Source organism: Echinops telfairi, unplaced genomic scaffold (genome assembly GCF_000313985.2).
Source record: "Echinops telfairi isolate 266 unplaced genomic scaffold, ASM31398v2 ScPeMD7_7425;HRSCAF=8463, whole genome shotgun sequence".
In the NCBI taxonomy this organism is placed as follows: domain Eukaryota; kingdom Metazoa; phylum Chordata; class Mammalia; order Afrosoricida; family Tenrecidae; genus Echinops; species Echinops telfairi.
In genome coordinates, this window is record NW_022111325.1 from 4,155,098 (window position 1) to 4,172,547 (window position 17,450).

The 17,450-nt window shown below is 44.5% G+C and overlaps 1 protein-coding gene and 1 long non-coding RNA gene across 2 annotated transcripts in view; both read right to left on the reverse strand.

Annotated features, from left to right (window-relative positions):
- Window positions 1-929: 929 nt before the first annotated feature.
- LOC123522629 lies at window positions 930-3,961 on the reverse strand. The gene is made up of 3 exons (XR_006680866.1): window positions 3,893-3,961; window positions 1,082-1,113; window positions 930-1,006 (listed from the first exon to the last, which is right to left on the reverse strand). It is a non-coding gene; the product is annotated as an uncharacterized LOC123522629 (long non-coding RNA).
- Window positions 3,962-5,536: 1,575 nt separating this feature from the next.
- FCRL5 (Fc receptor like 5) overlaps window positions 5,537-17,450 on the reverse strand; it is a 54,234-nt gene continuing 42,320 nt past the window's right edge. The window contains exons 7-11 of the mRNA XM_045298359.1: window positions 15,970-16,245; window positions 13,062-13,340; window positions 9,746-10,024; window positions 6,357-6,473; window positions 5,537-5,568 (exon numbers count right to left, since the gene is read on the reverse strand). Coding sequence (XP_045154294.1) covers window positions 5,537-5,568; window positions 6,357-6,473; window positions 9,746-10,024; window positions 13,062-13,340; window positions 15,970-16,245 — 983 coding nt within the window. The remainder of the gene's footprint in view (window positions 5,569-6,356; window positions 6,474-9,745; window positions 10,025-13,061; window positions 13,341-15,969; window positions 16,246-17,450) is intronic.

The following is a 17,450-nucleotide window of genomic DNA, read 5'->3' on the forward strand; positions in this document are numbered from 1 at the left end:
TTTTATTCTATTTTCTCATGAACTTTTAGAATCCCCCTCATAGCACTTGAAAACTCAAACTCACTTCCATGCTGACTCATCATGACCCTACAGGACAGAGTAGAACTGCCCCTTTGAGTTTCTGAGACTGTAACTCTTCCTGAGAGTAGAAAGCCCTGTCTTTCTCCCATCAAGTGGCTGGTGATTTTGAACAGCTGATCTTGAGGCTCACAGCCCAATGAATAACCACTATGCCTTTTATAGCAATTGAACACCCTCACTATTACAATTTATTTTCATCCGCAATCCTATTCTTCCTGGTCATGCATTTGTAGGGTTTGCTCTGACAGGATAGGCAGGTCCTGGGATCTACAGTATGAAAGCTACCAGCCCAGGCAAGATGTTGGCACATGGACAAGAGAGACATTATCTAGTATCAGGCCCTAGAGCGCCAGGCAGGTAGGGTAGTGTGAAGTATAGTTCAACGATGGGGAGGCCCATAAAAAGTTCAATGTGCATAGGTGTTTGACACCTCACTTGGCAGAGAGCCTCAGTCTGTTGTTGATGGAAGTTGAGCAACCCACCCACTGGAATCAGGACTTCCACGTTGGAGCTCGCAAGCCATCCTCATGCGCTTGGGAGCAGGCCTGGGAACAGTGACCAAAGACAAAGCCCACTATGAAACCCATGTGGGACCCTGGACTGAGAGACATGTTATTAGGCAAAAAGATCTCTAAGGCAGGGTATAAGCTGAAAAACAGATGGGAGCCCAGAGGGGCTCTGAGTTCTGATCAGCCTGGGGGTATGGACAATTTGACAGCAAGACTTCTAGCGGGAGCCTTAGGCAGCTCAAAATGTTTCCACTTCAGCGCCTTTCCTTCCCAAGGATGGTGCTGGGGATTCGAGGCTGAGACAGCTGCTGGGGAGATGTGTGTTGTCATCTGTGAGGAGCCAGCGATGCCAAGAGCTGGGGCTGGGAGTGGGGATTTGATGTGACCTTCACTTGGGTGTAGATGACTGAGGAGTCCTGGGGAAAAGATAACATAAGTGAGGGCAAGAAGACGGCAGGTGTGGAAGAGGGCCCGCAGGTCAGTAGGCTCACCTTGTCCTTGAGAAGCCCAGATGGGGAGGCCACTGTAGAAAAAAGGGAAACATTTGGTTGTCACAACAGTAATTTCAGAACCGTTTTCTCATTTAAGCCTCATGTTAGTTCTGTGACAGTGTGGTCGGCAGAATTATGGCCCCTCAAAAATGACTTGAAGTGCTTACTGATGAGGCCAGAGTATACGCAAATGTGAAGAAAAGAAAAATTCTTACAATTTAACCGATCAACAACATAAATGGAGGGGGGGAAAATGAAGTTGTCATATTTTCATTCTACTTGGATCAATAATGAATGTTGAATTAGTTAATTGTGCCAGCCTGGCTGATAATCACATGTGGGGCTGGTTGAAAGGTGGAGGGATAAATGGGTGGTGAAGCCTCGCCTTTCTAGTTCTCGGGTGTCTTGTTTTGTGATGGTCGCATCAGGTGCAGCTGCCTTAGCAGTTCCCTGCTTCAGCTTGCAAGATTGACTTCCTACAAGACATCCCCAAGGAAAAGCCACATGGACCTATCCCGATGCAGCCCTGGGTGCTGGAGCAGCCACGTGGAGACCCCTGCTAGTGCTGAGATGCTTGTTCATTCACAGACTCAGCTTTCCTCCTGCAGTCGGCATCATTGCCTCTGTTTTGTGAGATGGTGGAGGACTTTGTGGACTGGTGTTGGGTTAATGGGTTAATGTTGGACTTGTGGGCTTGGGCAGCATTGGGTTGGGATGTTTTCGTGATGCACATTTTCTTTACATAAAACTCTCTCTTATACATGAGTCTCTGTGGATTTGTTTCTCCAAAGTACCCAGACTAATACAAATGTAAAGGAACCAAACAACATATTACATTGTGTAAATCTGCTGCAAAATAACTATTCTAAGTTTTGAAAGGCAAAGACATTGCATTGCTAACTAAGGTCTACCCAACTCAAGCCTTAGCTTTTTCACTGGCCTGATATGCAGGTGAAAACTAGACAAGGCACAAGGAAGACAGAAGAATGTCTGCATTCAAGTTGTGGTGTGGTTGAAGGGTATTGAACATGCTGAAGCCCTGCTGGCAACATGGTGGAGCACTTGGCTGCTAACTGAAACATCAGTGGTTCAAACCCATTAGCCACTCCAAGGGGGAAAGATGGCAATCTGCTTTGGTGACAACAATGTCCTTGGAATGTAAATAAGTCAGTTCTATCTGGTCCTGTATGGTTGTTAGAGTTGACTTTGCGGCCACAGGTCTATATTCCTGGTGGACTGTCAGAAGAATGATGTTAGGAAAAAATACAATTAGAATGGGAAAAGCTCAGCTCATTTATTTTTTGAACACGGTCTTTGGGAAAGACTGAATGCTAGAAACAGGCCCCTCACTTGGTAGAAGCTCGGTGGAAATGAGGGAAACCCTCCCTGAGTTGGATTGGCCCAACAACGGTAACACTGCACTAAACCATAGAGATGGCACAGAGTTGGGCAGCGCTTCGGGCATAAGGTCACTGCCAGTCAGCGCTGACTCGATGCCAACAAGCAACAGCAATAACAAGTAGGTCCACATCCTAGTCCCTCAAACCTGTGGCCATATGTATCATGCTAGATAAAGAAAAAGGATTTGGTAGACGTAACTAAGATCAAGAATTGTGCTAGAGGGAGATTATCCTGGATGACCAGGCTGAGCCCACCCTGATCATAGGAATCCTTAAAGTTGGAGAATTTTTCCTGACTGTAGATGCTGGGAGATGTGACTGAAAGAAAGATGAGATGAAACACTACTGGCTTTGAAGAAGGGAGCCACCAACGAAGGGAAGTGGGTGGCCTCTAGAAGCTGCATAATGGAAACAGATTCTCCCTGAGAGCTTCCAGAAAGTACGGACACTTTGATTTTTGCCCAGTGAGGCCTGTGTTGAACTTCTGACATACAGAACTCAAGAGAGTAAAGTTATAGCGTTTAGTCACCAAGTCTGCGGTGATTTATTGCAGTAGCAATGGAAACCAGGGCCGTTCTACTAGTCGGGGGTGGTACTGTTCCATTTTCGAGAAGCTCTGAGAGGTTAAGGGACTGCTCACAGGAATGGCTTTGTTGCTCAGGTGACACTGAGGGTATCTGTGAAGGATGAAGCAAGCCACACTGCCGGGTGGACTTGGGTTAACTCCAAGCATCTCTGGAGGGCACAAGTTGAGAATCATAAGTGATCAGTGTGAGTGGCAGCTAGGTCCCTGGTTGGCCCAGGCCTACTGAGGGAACAGAGATGGAGTTGTCACACACACACACATCAGTCGGTGTGGTAGTTACATAATCTGGTGTCAATTTGAGAGGATTATGAGTGAAGGGGTGGAGTCTAGGCTATCAATCCCGAGATAGCCAATGAGGCCTCTGTGTGCATGGCCTTCTCGGGAGAATTCTGGGAAATCCAGATTTTCCTCCTTAGAGGCGGGAGACACTTTCTCTGCTCACTCCCTGGGTGACTCTCCACTGACAAGACACATGGCCCCATGCTCTGGGAATTGGAGGAGCCACGTGGAGACCCCTGCCAGCGCTGAGATGTTTACAACACCACTGGATCCAAAGACTTTCTACCCTGTGATCATCCTGCATTCAGCGTCATTGCTGTGTTTTGTGAGTCTGAAGAGGACTTTATGGATTGGTATCAGACATATGGGCTAATATCTGACTTATGGACTTGGACTGCACTGGGTTGGGATGCTTTCTTAATGTACAATTACCCTTTATATAAAACAGTCACTTATACACATATGTGTGTTTATGAATTTGTTTCTCTAGTCTACCTTGACTCACAGTGGAGACACAGCGAGAACAGAGACGTTCTTAGCTCTTACCTGCACATCTCTTTTCTTTTTGGATGCTCTGGACTTCTGAATAAACCACATCGCTTCCTTTAAAGTTCACTTGAAAAGAAGTTGAAATTTCAGAAGATTAAGTTTCTTGCCTCTTGTCTGAGTTACTTCCTACACCCCCAGGGACTTTTGTTCTCTGAAGTGACTATTGCCCTCAAGGCATGTACAAAGCCCTTCCTCATCTCCTCCCCCATCCTGCCTATTGGACCGACCTTAGGACCCCTGCTCAAATGGGGGCTTTCAGTTCTCACCATTGCTGTATACCGGCTGCAGTTCTACCCAGGCTGGGACATTGTGGTAAGTGGCCTCTTGGGGTTCTGAGTTAGAGGTGCTCCTGTTAAACACGGAAATGCCAATGTTTCTTGGGAAGCCTCTGACACAGTAGGTATAATGATCACTCCCACATAGTGAGTGAGCTACTGGGTGTCTACTAAGGCTGGGAGCATCCATAATACATTACCTCTGGTGATTACATGACCCATCATAATAAAATAATGTTATTTGTGTCCAGTGGTTATTTAGACATATACCAGGCACTGCGCTCATGTTTATAACAATGCTATGAAGTCAGTTTTATTACTATCCCCACGTTGTAGAGAATCAAGTGGAGCTTCCAACAGAGGAAGTGACTCACTCAAAACCCTTCAACCAGAAAGGGGCAGAATAAAGAGTTGAACCTGGCTCCCAAACCTATATTCTCAGAGAGACAGCAGGGTCTCAGCGAAATCAGTCATCAGAAGGGCTTCCAGGAGTTCTGGATGTTTTGCTACTGCTCCTGTGGCCTTCTTCATCAGCTGTTTGTGAACTGTGCTGTGCTTCCGAAAGTCCGACTTTGAGATTCAAGGTGGCACCCTTTCTTCACAAGCACCACCTCCTGCCCACTGTGGGGGCATGAGCTCTAGGGTGGCCAAGTTGTTTGGCTCCATTTTCCATGCTGTTGTCAACAGCACAACAGGTGGCAGTGGTGGCCACCTGTTAGGTGTCATCGAGTCAGTTCTGACTCATAGAAGCCCTCTGTACAACAGCACAAACACTGCCAGGCCCTGCACCATCTGCACCATGGTTAGTTTGAGCCCATTGTTTAGCCAGCGTGTCAACCCATCTTGTTGAGGGTCTTGCTCTATTTTGCTGACCGCCTTTACCACGCAAGACGTCCTTTTCCAGGGACTGTTCTCTCCTGCTCAAAGTACTTGTTCAGAGGACGTGCACTGAAGGCTGGCCACCCTCCCTTCTAAGGAGTATTCTGAGGAGCTCTTTGCTTCGAAGGTGTTGGTTATTTGTGGTCTTGCCCAGAGCAAGTCTGATTAACCGAGTATCGTTTTAGGATGTAGACAGATTCGGTAGTCATCAGACAAACAAGGCACTAAGGATGTGAGTTAATAAAAATCAACTACCACTTGATGTAAGAAGAGCACCTGGACAGCTAAATCAACAGGTGAGAAGATCTTGGAGCCACCTTGAGATAGCTCAAAAGTGGGACCAGCACGCAGTGAGCACATCCTATCTCAGGGACATGCAGCAGAAAGTGGCCTCTTCATGGTAACCACACTCAACTCCGCATTTCCACCTTGTGGATATTTGCTTGACTTGATAGGAAAGGTTAGTTGTAGGGGTCTAACCCCAGCCTTACCTGACAGAGTCGGAGGCAGGTTTTCCTCCTGCAAAGGAAAGCAGAGGAGCAATGGGTCTAGGGGAAGAAACCCTGTACAAGGAGCTAAGCTTATAGGAGCTCATTTAGAACCTGCTGGTCATGAAGGTTTGAGTCCTTCTTGTGATACCTAATGGATAGATGGTACAAAAACTACTAGCCATGACCTTCAGAGGGGAGTAGTTATCATGTGATAGGGTAATTCAAGTCCTTTCATCAGGACTTCATCAAGAACAATGGTAGGGAGGGAGGCATATTTGATCAACAATGAAAATGCTACATAGCTAAAGATTCAGGTCTGGGTGGTGATGGAGTGATGCTAGGACTAGAAAGGGGAAAGTTCTTGTGAAGTCTTTTATTATTGAACCTCTCAGCAGCACACTGATCTTGAGCTACAAAATAATAATAATAATTAATAGTAATAATAAAACAAAGATTCAGTGTTACCAACTCCTATTTGTCTTCTATCTTGCCTTGCTTTTCAAAGTATTTCTCCTCCACTTGTCATTCCCCAGAGGTTGTACACTGTACAGAAGGAGATACACCGGAGTTCCAGGTGTTTCATAAACTACACCTCCTCAGGGCATTGTCTATCCACTGGGAAGTTTGGCAAAGTTTGTTTTTGGTAAAGAGGAATTGGGGAGACTCAGAAAGGAAAGTATGAAGTTGTGGGAGTAAGGGGACTGGTAAGAGACAATTAAGACTTTGAGAGAGTGGTTATAAGGTTAGCGCTAGTTTGAGAGACTAGAGTCAAGATAAATTTGGACTCTACCAAAGGAAGGCTTGGGAATTACCCACCTGTTTTTTTCAGGAGCAAGTAATATAACAGCAATGCCACAGCAGCCAGGCCCATCATGCTGAGCAGCCCCCCGGTGATCCCTGTGAAAACATGGCCACTTCTGCCTTCTTTCAGACCTGAGAGGAGACCCCATGCATGAGCCAGGAGGAAAGTCTTGCAGTTTTGAATTGCCCTGGCTCCTGGAGCTGATGACTGAGCCAGGAAGAGACGGTGAATGTAGGGGACCAGGATTCCCGGGGTAGGCAGTGGATCAAGAAATCTCCCTCTAGTGAAGCAAATACTGATGCAGTACAGGAAATTACCCCTGTCTTTGGGAGAAAACTTCATATTTAGTGCTCCTCTTTGGCCCCCACCCATCTCTCCACGGACCACCGCTTCAGAAAATAACAATTTAGAAAATGGTGTGTGGGAATCATGCAACCTCATTGTCTAATTTCACAATGGGGGCACATGATGCCCCTGTGTCATGCTTACAGTTGATGGTAGAAGTGTGATTCATTGTATTTGTAAGAGAAAGAAGGAAGAGGCATAGGAAATGACACTTCTGATTTTTAGATGATGCTTTTGATTGTTCTCTCTAAAGGTGAAAAGGAAAGTCAAAGGTATTTTGCTGCAGTCAAGGAGGAAGAGCCCACATGTGCAGGAAGGGTCTGGCTGCTTAAGCAACATGATTAATAGGGAACCAGCATCTAACGCTTCCACCATTAGAGGCTCAAGGCCATGTGCATATGAATGAGCATGTAGTTAAGATGTGATAAAGATGGAATGAGAACACTTAAAAAGGGGTTTTGTGTTTATTTGAATGTACATAGGCATTAAATGTTTTTCCTGCCTAGTATTTTAAAGCAGACCTGAATATATGATGGAAGTGAATACTGGATATTATAGACAACTCCACCTTTTGCTAATACTTGACTCGATATGCTCAGAGAGGAACTAGGATTTGCCCAAAATAAACATAGACAATTGGTTTGAATATAGTGACCCTCTCTATAGAGTAGGGGGTGGGGGTGGGGTGAAGTGGGGGTGGGGGCGGGTTAGATAAAAACCTGAGGCACATCGAATCTTTCCAGCTAGGAAATTTGCATTTTTAAAAGACTTGCAGGGCGACTTAGAAGTGCTGGGAGAGCAGGAAATTTGCATATGAAGGAAATCGCTGCAAAGGGAAAAGGGTGGGGTAGGTGGGATGGAGAACTGCTTCTGAACTCTCATCAAGTGTGTCCCCACTGGGTTTATCAAAGCAGGGCAGTCAGTGCCCATCAGAAGAACCCTTTATAGGACTGGAAGTCAAGGGAGCTGGCAGGTAGACACCTGGTGGGATGCCTGCTTGTGGTGACCACCTGGGTCCACTCTTCGAGTGGAAGTGAAGAAAGTGAAACAACGAAGAGCTGGATGGAGTTTGGATGTGGTCCACGGCCACTCCTTGACCTAGCCTGATTGTTCCTTGGCACCCACTCACCTAGATTCAATGACCTGAGCCGAGGTGTGGTAATTGTTGACCTAGTCCACGGGAACTAGGGATGAGAGAAAGAAAAGGGCCTGGCTGGTTTGAGGAACAGGGAGGTATACTCCTAAGCTATTGCTCATACCCATTGACCTAGCCCATGGGGGTGAAGGATGAGTAGACCAGAACCTGAGTGAATGAAGAGAGGTACGTTTGACACTATGAGTTGATGTGAATTGCTGCAATTTGATGGTGTGCTTTGGGTTTGACTTTGCTTATGGATGAAGATGCTCAAATCAAAGATTGTTCAGATCAAGGAACATACCTGTCTTCTCAGAGTAAGAGTTAGATTGGGAAGGGTAGTGTAGAAATGTGCTATCTAAAATTGGATAGATAATGGCATAAGGTGGCTTTCCTAGGTATAGGACTCTCCTAGGTATACCGATCTCAAAATGAGGGAGATAAGGGAAGGGGTCCATGGAATAGTTTCCTCTTTCCCTGATGGGTCTGGGGAAGACATTGTGTGGGGAGATGCAGATATAATTACATGATTCAGCTGTGGGTAATGATTGCTAATAAGATTGTCATTGTAAAAACTGTAATTGTAGAAGTGGGATCTGTGAAAGAATGGATTGAGGGGACACAGGGCTGGGAGGGAGTGTAGGCAAAACTGTAAGTCTCTTTAGAGATTTTTGTTATGTTAATATCTCAAAAGCAGCTCCCAGGAAGAGAATCATGTTCTCTCTCAGTTAAATGTCATCAGATGCCAGAAAGAGCTCAGCCAAGGTGGCTTTTGGAGAATCTTGGAGCAGACTTTAATGGCTAGTACCCATGTCATCTCACCCTGAGGACTCTTTACCTTACTGAAGGAATAATTGTTAATGATTGTTTGGGAGTGATAAAATTATTGGGAGGTGGAAGTTATCCTCTAAGTAGGAAAGAAACATGGTTAGAAAAGCTCTCGGCCTTTGGGCTAAGAGCAAGTGTAGAAAATCCAGGTGTTGGCTCGTGGTATGAGTCAGTGCTTCTATATGTCATATCTTGCCATGGTCATATCTCACCAAATGACTGGGTGGGACTCTGCAAAGAAGGTGGTTGATAGAGCCTTGGTGGCATAGTGGTTATGCACTGGGCTGCTAGCTGCAAGGTCATCAGTTCGAAACGACCAGCCACTCCATGGGAGAAAGATGCGACTTTCTAACTCCTGTAAAGAGTTAACCTACAAGGCAGTTCTACCTTGTCTTATAGCAGCGGTTCTCAATCTGTGGTTTGCGACCCCTTTGGGGGTTGAACGACCCTTTCACAGGGGTCGCCCAATTCATAACAGTAGCAAAATTACAGTTATGAAGTAGCAGCAACAATAATGTTATGGTTGGGGGGTCACCACAACACGAGGAACTGCCTTAAAGGGTCGTGGCATTTGGAAGCTTGAGAACCACTGACTTATTGATTGAAGCTGTATTGATTGAAGCTGTATTGATTGAAGGATTGTATATGGAGTCATTCTTGATCCATGAATGGTGCCTGTGACTTTTGTGTGTCCATTGCAATGAACTGTCCGACCTATTAGAGAAATAGAAAGTGCCATGGAGAGATGGCTGGTGTCCTAATTAGTAAAAAGGTTGGACAGAGGTATGTTCTACTATCACCTCATAGTAATCAGTCTTGGGCTGACCTATATGGAGATTTTTTTCTCTCATTAAGCCTAGCAGGATGGCAAAACTGACCAATCCCCTCATTCAGGTTACATACACTTTACTTACAGGTCTCAGCAACCCATTTCAAGACTATGGCAAGAAAGGCCATTAAATGGGATCGCCTGGGACCACACCAACTACGTATGCTTGTCTTTGAGAAGGATTGTCTTGGGGACAAATCCATGGACCTTGAGGATTTCCTGGAAGGATATCATTTGCTCACAGGGAGACAGCATATGAAACTTACCTTTGATGAAGACTGTCACTACCTCACTCCGCCGAGGCCCCAGGCCATTGTCAGCCTCACAGGAGTAGTTTCCAGAATGTTCCATATTCAGAGAGAGGTTAAAGAACACTCCTCCTCGAAAGGAGACGGAGCTGTTTCCCAGCATGCCATCCTCATGATAGAACCGGTACAGGATTGGGGGAGAGCCTGTCCAGGCCTGGCAGTGAAACTCTGCCACGTCCCCCACCACAGCCTGAGTCCCTGGAGTCTTGAGGGTGAGGACCGGGCAAGACACTGGAACTGCGGGAGGGGGGCAGGGAAAGTCAGTAGTGTTTCTACTTCTAATACATGGGTAAAGGAACACAAAAGAGAACAGATAAATGGCAAACATTCCATCTCAATCTTGGAAAAATATACTGAAACACATATGGTAGATAAAGCGAATCACTGTGATGTGCAAAACACGTTTAACGCACTACAAACAAATGTGAAAAAGACATGAACCAGTGAAAAAATCTCAGTAACCAAGAAATACATAAAAGGGACTCATTTTTGTTGCTAAGTATGAAACATATAGGAATAAAAAAAAGTCCATAAGATAATATCCCCTTTCTCCATCTATCAGACTGGCAAAGCTTAAAAAGATGGATAATAGTGGATTGTTTATAGATAAAACAGGCGTCTTGAATTGCTCTTTAGGAATGCAAATTCAAGACACTTCCTTGAATGGCAATCTGGCAGATTCAAATGGTTAGTGCCCTCGGTGCTAAGAGAAAATGTGGAGGCTTGTGTGCACCCAGAGTTGTCTCAGAAGAAAGACCTGGTGGTCTACTTCTGAAAAATTAGCCACTAGAAACTCCACAGAGCACAATTCTGCCTACCACCTGTGAGGGGCTGCCATGAATAGGAATCAACGGATGGCCATTGGTTTTCACTCAATTTAAAATGCAGGTAAACCTGGCCCAGACCGTGTACTTCTAGGAATACTTATTCTGAGAATACAGACTAGCTGAAAACTAAAAGCAACCTAGCAGACGGGTGAATGAAGTACGAACGGTATCCAATATGTATTGTTAAACTAAATTCAAGATAATTTTAAAGTGAAAATGGCAACTTGTACAACAATATATGGAATATGACTCAGGTTTTATTAAAAAATATTTCTAGAAGAATGTGGTTTTATCTGGATGTCAATGTAGGGGTAGGGTTCAATTTTTTTTTCAATCATGAAGATTTTTACGCAACTTTATAATATCATAAAACAATTAAAAGTTGTGTTAAAATGTGGACAGGCGGAATGAAGGAAATGTCACAATGTATGATAGCCTAACATTAAAAGTTATGCCTGTATTTCACAACTGGCTTTACCATTGCTGCCTTTGTGATGTATGCTTGCTACAGATCTCTTAGAGCTTCAGTTTCCTCTTCTATACATTGAAATAAAAAATGGTTTCAACCTTGTATATTAATCATAAACATTCCAGAAGACATTCTATGTAAAGGACTAAGCACAGTCAAGATAATGACGTTGGTGCTGATGATAATGATAAATGTCCCCTTTCCTGGTAGTTCCTGATCTATGGAGACTCATATCCTGACTTATGTCCTAATTCTATAGCTTAGAAGTGATTCATTTAGGCTGGGCAAGAAGCCCTTTAGATTTAATGACAGCAGCAGCAGCAGCAGAAATAAGATGGCTTTGTCTCCAGGGAAGGGGGATGAATAGCAAATTATGAATACACAGTATAGAATGTATGCTTTTTGCATATGTCTAAAGATATAGGAGCACCACTTGATCCATGGCCCTGGCCTGTGTGGTAGATCTATGAGCCAAGAGGTTTTGTGAATCCCAGAGGAAAACTGACTAAGATAGATGCTGCTGGCGGTGAAAGAATAGACTAATTGAATGGGAAATAGCAAAGCTGAAATCATCATCGCGTGGGACCAGGCAGATAGCTGAACTGACCTCCTAATGAAATGCTGAATACTGGGCACGCATTCCCAAGTCAACCAATCAAGACTGCTTCTATGCCTTCCGCTACCCCAGGCGTTCGTGAAGAGGGAGGAGGCTATCAGTCTGTATCTTCCTTTTGTGTCTCAGAGAGTATGCACAGGCTGCTCCATAGTCTTCTATATCAATGCATCCCAGCTTCTCCTCTTGCAAACCTTTGCATTCTCATACTCCGTGTTCCCTCTCCATCAGAATGACTGAATTCCAGCTGGGATGCCCGTGGCTTCCATCTAGTCTTAGTTCCTCACCTTACGGGTGAAAAATGGAACTTAGTATCGGAAAAGACAGCTGGCAAAGGCGTTATCTTCAAAACCAAGTCTAGAAGCTTTATCCCAACAGCCCTTCGCATGCATTTGCTAGACCACCACACACACACACACACACACACACACACACACACACACCCCAGATGCTGCCATAGGGTCAGTTCCTACTCATGACAGCCACATGTGTGCAGGGTTTCAAAACTGTGACCAAGAAGAAGATCACTAATATTTCCTCTGAGGTATCTCTGGGTGGGTTCAAACAGCCAGTCTATTGAAGAATAGTTAATAAGAGCATGCTTAACCATTTGCACCATGCAGGGACTCCTTGTTACCACACAGGATTCCCTAAAAAGGAATCTGACAGTTCATCTTATGAAGTGGTCGTCACCAAAGAAATTCAGAGCACGTCCGAAGTTTCGATTCAGATCGTACCCTTGTGGCAAATGACCAAGGGACAGCGTAGGGAATTGAGAGAATTGATTTATGGGTGGCCATTACCCAGCTAATGTCATCCTGTCCTCCCTTCCCTGTGCCATGGGCCCTGTTTCCCCATCACTTGAAGTACATTTTCTAATTACAGTGGTCCTTGGATGGTGTGTCGCTCCTTAAAGATTGTGGACATAGAACATGTTATGCAGGATGTTCAATTGGGAATGTGAGATACATTTGTAATTCTGGTGATGAAAGAAGCTCACGAGTGGAGACTTGTCGGCAGTTAGTATGAGAGAATCCAGGCAAGGAATGGCTTGAACTGATTTTGGACAGAGAAATCCATCCTCCGAATTCTTTTATTTCCCTTATAGCATAATTGCAGCTAAGACTGTAGTTTATGTTCTCAAAGGTCTTGACATTTTTAGTGAGGAAATATTGATCATATCCAAAACTACTTGAATTACTGGAACATTCTCAGTTCCTGATAGTGTAACAACAGGAAGGATCCCAGCCATCCATATGGAGATTACAATGGCAGGAACTATGTGGGATGTCACACTAGCAAGTAGTCCTGAGAAATTCTAGTTCCATTTTTAGCTACTAGGGAGAGAAGGCAGAGATCACTTACCTTTGACATCGACTGTAACCACCTGACTGAGCTGGGACCCCAGGCTATTGCTGGCCTCGCAGGAGTAATTTCCAGAATGTTCTTCTGTCAGAGAGAGGTTGAAGGATGCTCCTCTTCCAGAAAGGGCTAACTTGTCACCCAGGAAGCCATCTTCATGGTAAAACTGATACAAGATTGGGGAAGAGCCTTTCTGAGCCTCACAGTGAAGTTCCATGACATCTCCTACCACAGCACGGGCCCTGGGAGTCCTGAGAGTAAGGACAGGACGAGACACTGCAACTAAAGGAGGAAAAAGGATTTACCACCAGGTTCTAATGTTTAAAGAGATCCCTTCTATTCAAGGCTGTGGTGCAGTGGATGACTTAATGCGCCCTTCTAGCTGTAGACTTTGGCACTCTCAAACAATGATTGGGTGGAACTAGGTTAATAAGATGTTGATGGTCCATCAAAGGGACTGGACCGCTGGCCCATAAAGCAAATAAGGTGCATGGAACCCTGCAGGGGTGGAACCATGCACATAGGGTATATGAAATGCTAACAAAAGGATTGGTCAGTTTTGCCATCCCACTAAACTTAGACCGAGTTAATTTCAGAGCACATTGGGGACATCACTACCACCAAGAAGAGCTTTATTCTTTGAACCCAAAGTTCCCGTGCTGAGAACTTCCGAGACCCAGGAGGGAGTGAGAGAGCGAGAACACTGGGGGCTGTGAAAGGTGGTGGCAGAGGAAAGGCAGAAAGAGATGATGTGGTGGACTTCCCAGACTGAGGAGGGAAGCTGCTACAGCGAGGGTGCCAACCCACGGAGTGAAAGAGTTGAATGCTTTTGGAAAGAGGACTTCCTTGTGGAGTGGAGTGCCTCTGGATATTTGAGGAACTGTGTAATCCTTGCTCAAACAGGGCAGGGGCCAGGGGCCAGGGGCCAGGGGCCATTGGCCAAGGATCAGAAAAAGGCCTGCCTACCAGCTCAGCTGAGAAGAGGGTGTCCCGATGAAAGAACTGTATTCTGAGTAATTTTTTATCCTGGATGGTAACATTGTCTGTAACTGCTGTGTGGTCTCTGCAGATTACTGGACCCAGCAGAGACGTAGAGCGCGCTATGGAAAGGACAGCTGGCGTCAGAACTAGTAAAGGAGTTGGCAACAGGAAATATGTCTGACTTCTGCCTCAGAGAAATTAGCCTGGGGCTTTGATCTTGCTTTTCTTCCCCTTGTGACGTTAGAGGAGGGCAAATGCCCTGGTCATGCCATTTTACAGAAGCATTTCCCCAAAGAAGGCTTTCTTCTGCTTTGAATGACCTTGTGGCGTCACTCAGAACTCAGATGTAATTTCTTTAGATCTGGGGAAGCAGTGACATTTGTGTAGCCCTGCCTAGAGTTCAGAGTACTTGGATATAGAACTTCAAATGTATTCGGGAAATCTGAGAACAAAGATTAAATTGAAACTCAGACATCCAAGAAGCCAAAGGAAAATTGGGGGAAAGGAGAAATGTGTTCAGAGGAAAGTGAGGAATCAGAGCGACACATTGTTGATAGGCCAGAGTTCTGGAGGTGTCGTGGTTACACACTGGGCTGCTAACCACTAGGTCAGTGGTTCAAACCTGCCAGTTACTCCCAGGGGGAAAGACGAGGCTTTCTATTGCTGTAAAGAGAAGTCTTGGATACCCTGAGGTGTAGTTCTGCCTTGTCCTATAGGGTTGCTATGAGTTAGAAATGACTCGATGGTAGTGAGTGTTGTTGACCTTGCCAGGGATGTAATTGAGTCTGGACAGCATCAGGAGCGGGGCCCACAAGAGAATTAATCAATATATCTGTTCCTTTATTTTATCAAGATCAATTGAGCAATTAGCAAATCCCAGAATTGTTTTATATGCTGAGGCTCCCCTAGGGAGAAAAACAAGCCTCTGTTCTCACGTAGTCTATAATGGAGAGAAGATGTTAGACAGCGATTAAGCACCTATACAAGTATAGAATTAATATTTGACAATTGATACAAACTAGAATACCATAAAATATGTAACCCTGGGTCCTTATCTAGAATGTGTTAGTCAGGGAAAGCTTCTGTTAGTCAGGTAACTAAAGCAGGTAGCAAGCGACAAACAGCATGTGTCTGGGCTGTGAGTCGAAGGGGAGATGGGCACATTTGAACTAGTGCCACCAGATGGCAGCGGCCCCGGGGGCAGCATCTGAAGAGTGTCAAAGAATGGAGGCTGAAGAGAAGCAGAGTTTCATAAGCTGGAGGACTGGATCCTTCCTTAAAGACAAGTGGGAAGTCAATAAAGACATCCATACAAGGGTGTAAGATGATCAAATTTATCTTTCTGAAGGCTACCCCCCCCTAAAAAAAGAAAGATTGTAGCGGGTTCAAGTGGAGTGGATAGGCAGGTAAGTAGACCTGCAGTGGTACTAAAGGTGGTGGATTTGACTAGATTAGTGGTGGCAGATGTGGGAAAAAAGATCTGATAATTAGGAAGCAGATTCAAGAAAGCTTAGGGATGAACTGGCTTTGATATGGGTGAGGGAGAGAGAAATGTAGAGAATACCAATTTTCATTAATTGACGGAGGAGACCACAGCTAAAATTCATTTAGAAGAGACACAGGGAACTTTGTCACTTCCTTTCTTTCTGATCATTGTTGAGCAGCACAGAGTGTGTGTTTTGAAAAGTGTTTGAGGGGGGTTTGGGTGACAATGGCTGGAGAGTGTTGCGACAGGTAAAGGTAGAGCAAGCAGAGAGCAGGCCCACCTTCCTGAAAATACAGCCTGCAGAACGCCCAGGTGGCGGTGACAGGGGCAGGGGGCTTGTCATGATGTCCAGAGAAAATAGCCCGGTGGAGCTCGGCTGTTTCAGGTTCTGCTAGTGTGAGGAGGTCGGGAAGACAGTGCTGCCAGTTGCAAAGGCCAACTTACCAGTGACGTTGAGTAAGATTGGGGAACTGTGCTTGGGTCCCTGGCCGTTGTCAGCCGTGCAGTGGTAGTTCCCAGAATGCTCTTCAGTCAGAGAAAGGCTGATGGATGCTCCTCTGAAATGCACGGAGCTGGTCCATAGGGTGACTTCCTCTTGATAAAACTGATACAGAATTGGGGGCGAGCCTCTCTGGGCCTCACAGTGAAGCTCTATCATGTCCCCAACCACAGTTTGGGGCCTGGGAGTCTTCAGGGTGAGGACTGGGAGAGACACTGGAACTGAAGGAGGGAGTGAGTTAACAGATAACAGTCTCATTTTTTAAAAAAGGTCTAAATCGAACTCTATAGAATCGTATAACATGAAAATGCAAGTTCTCTCAATTCCTTCAGTTGCATTTTTCTGAGACCACTATGGTTGACTATCACGTGATAATTTAGATCTTTTAAATCTATAAATATGCATACAGATTCACACATAAATAAGTAGACAAAATTCACACCTGCCCGGATCACAATATTCTTATTTATCTACAAACTGTTTTTTCCTCTTCCTAACATAACATAGAGAATTTCCTATGGTCTTGTTTAAAGATCTATACCATTTTAAAAATTAACTTTATTGATTTATAATTCATGTGCAATGAAATGCAATGCAGTGTTATAAATGTACTATTTTTTGTTTTTTAAATAAAGTCTGCCCATTTATTTTTAACAACCAAACATTCGATTGTCTATATTTACCCTAATGCATTTGACAAGTTCCCTCTTAATAGACACTTAAGTTGGTATTAAAAAATAATACTGCATTAGACAATTCTATATATATTTCTATAGACAATTCTACAGATATTTCATAGGCATTTTTAGGGTAAATCTAAGTGAAATTTATGGAAAAAGGAGTATAGGCTTTTAAAATTCTATGTAATGTTAGGTTGTTTTATAGAAGGGATAAACCCATTTCCACTTGCACTTATGGTATAGCAGAGTTCCGTTTGTTCTACTACCTGCTTAATTACAATCCTCTACGTGCAATAGTTTATTTAACTTTAATTATCTTCTTACTCTGATCTGGGCCTCTATAGTTGCTCCATCTGAACTATCCATTCATTCATTCTATTATGTGAGTTTACAACTTACTCGTTGATTTTCAAAGAAAACAAAAATCCTCACAACTGGACCAATAAGCAACATCCTCATAAACAGAGAAAAGACCGAGGTTATCAAGGACTTTGTTCTACTTCACATGGAAACAGCCGTCAAGAAATCAAATGAGTCGTGTGACGAACAAATCTGTGGCAAACTATCAAAAGATATAGCGTCTGGAGTCTTAAAAGCTTGAAGGTAAACAAGTGGCCATCTGTCTCAGAAGCAACAAAGCCCACACGGAAGAACATATCAATCTGTGTGATCACGAGGTGTCGAACAGATCACTGAAGACAAATGGGTGCATAAGCAAATGTGGTGAAGAAAGCTGATGGTGCCCG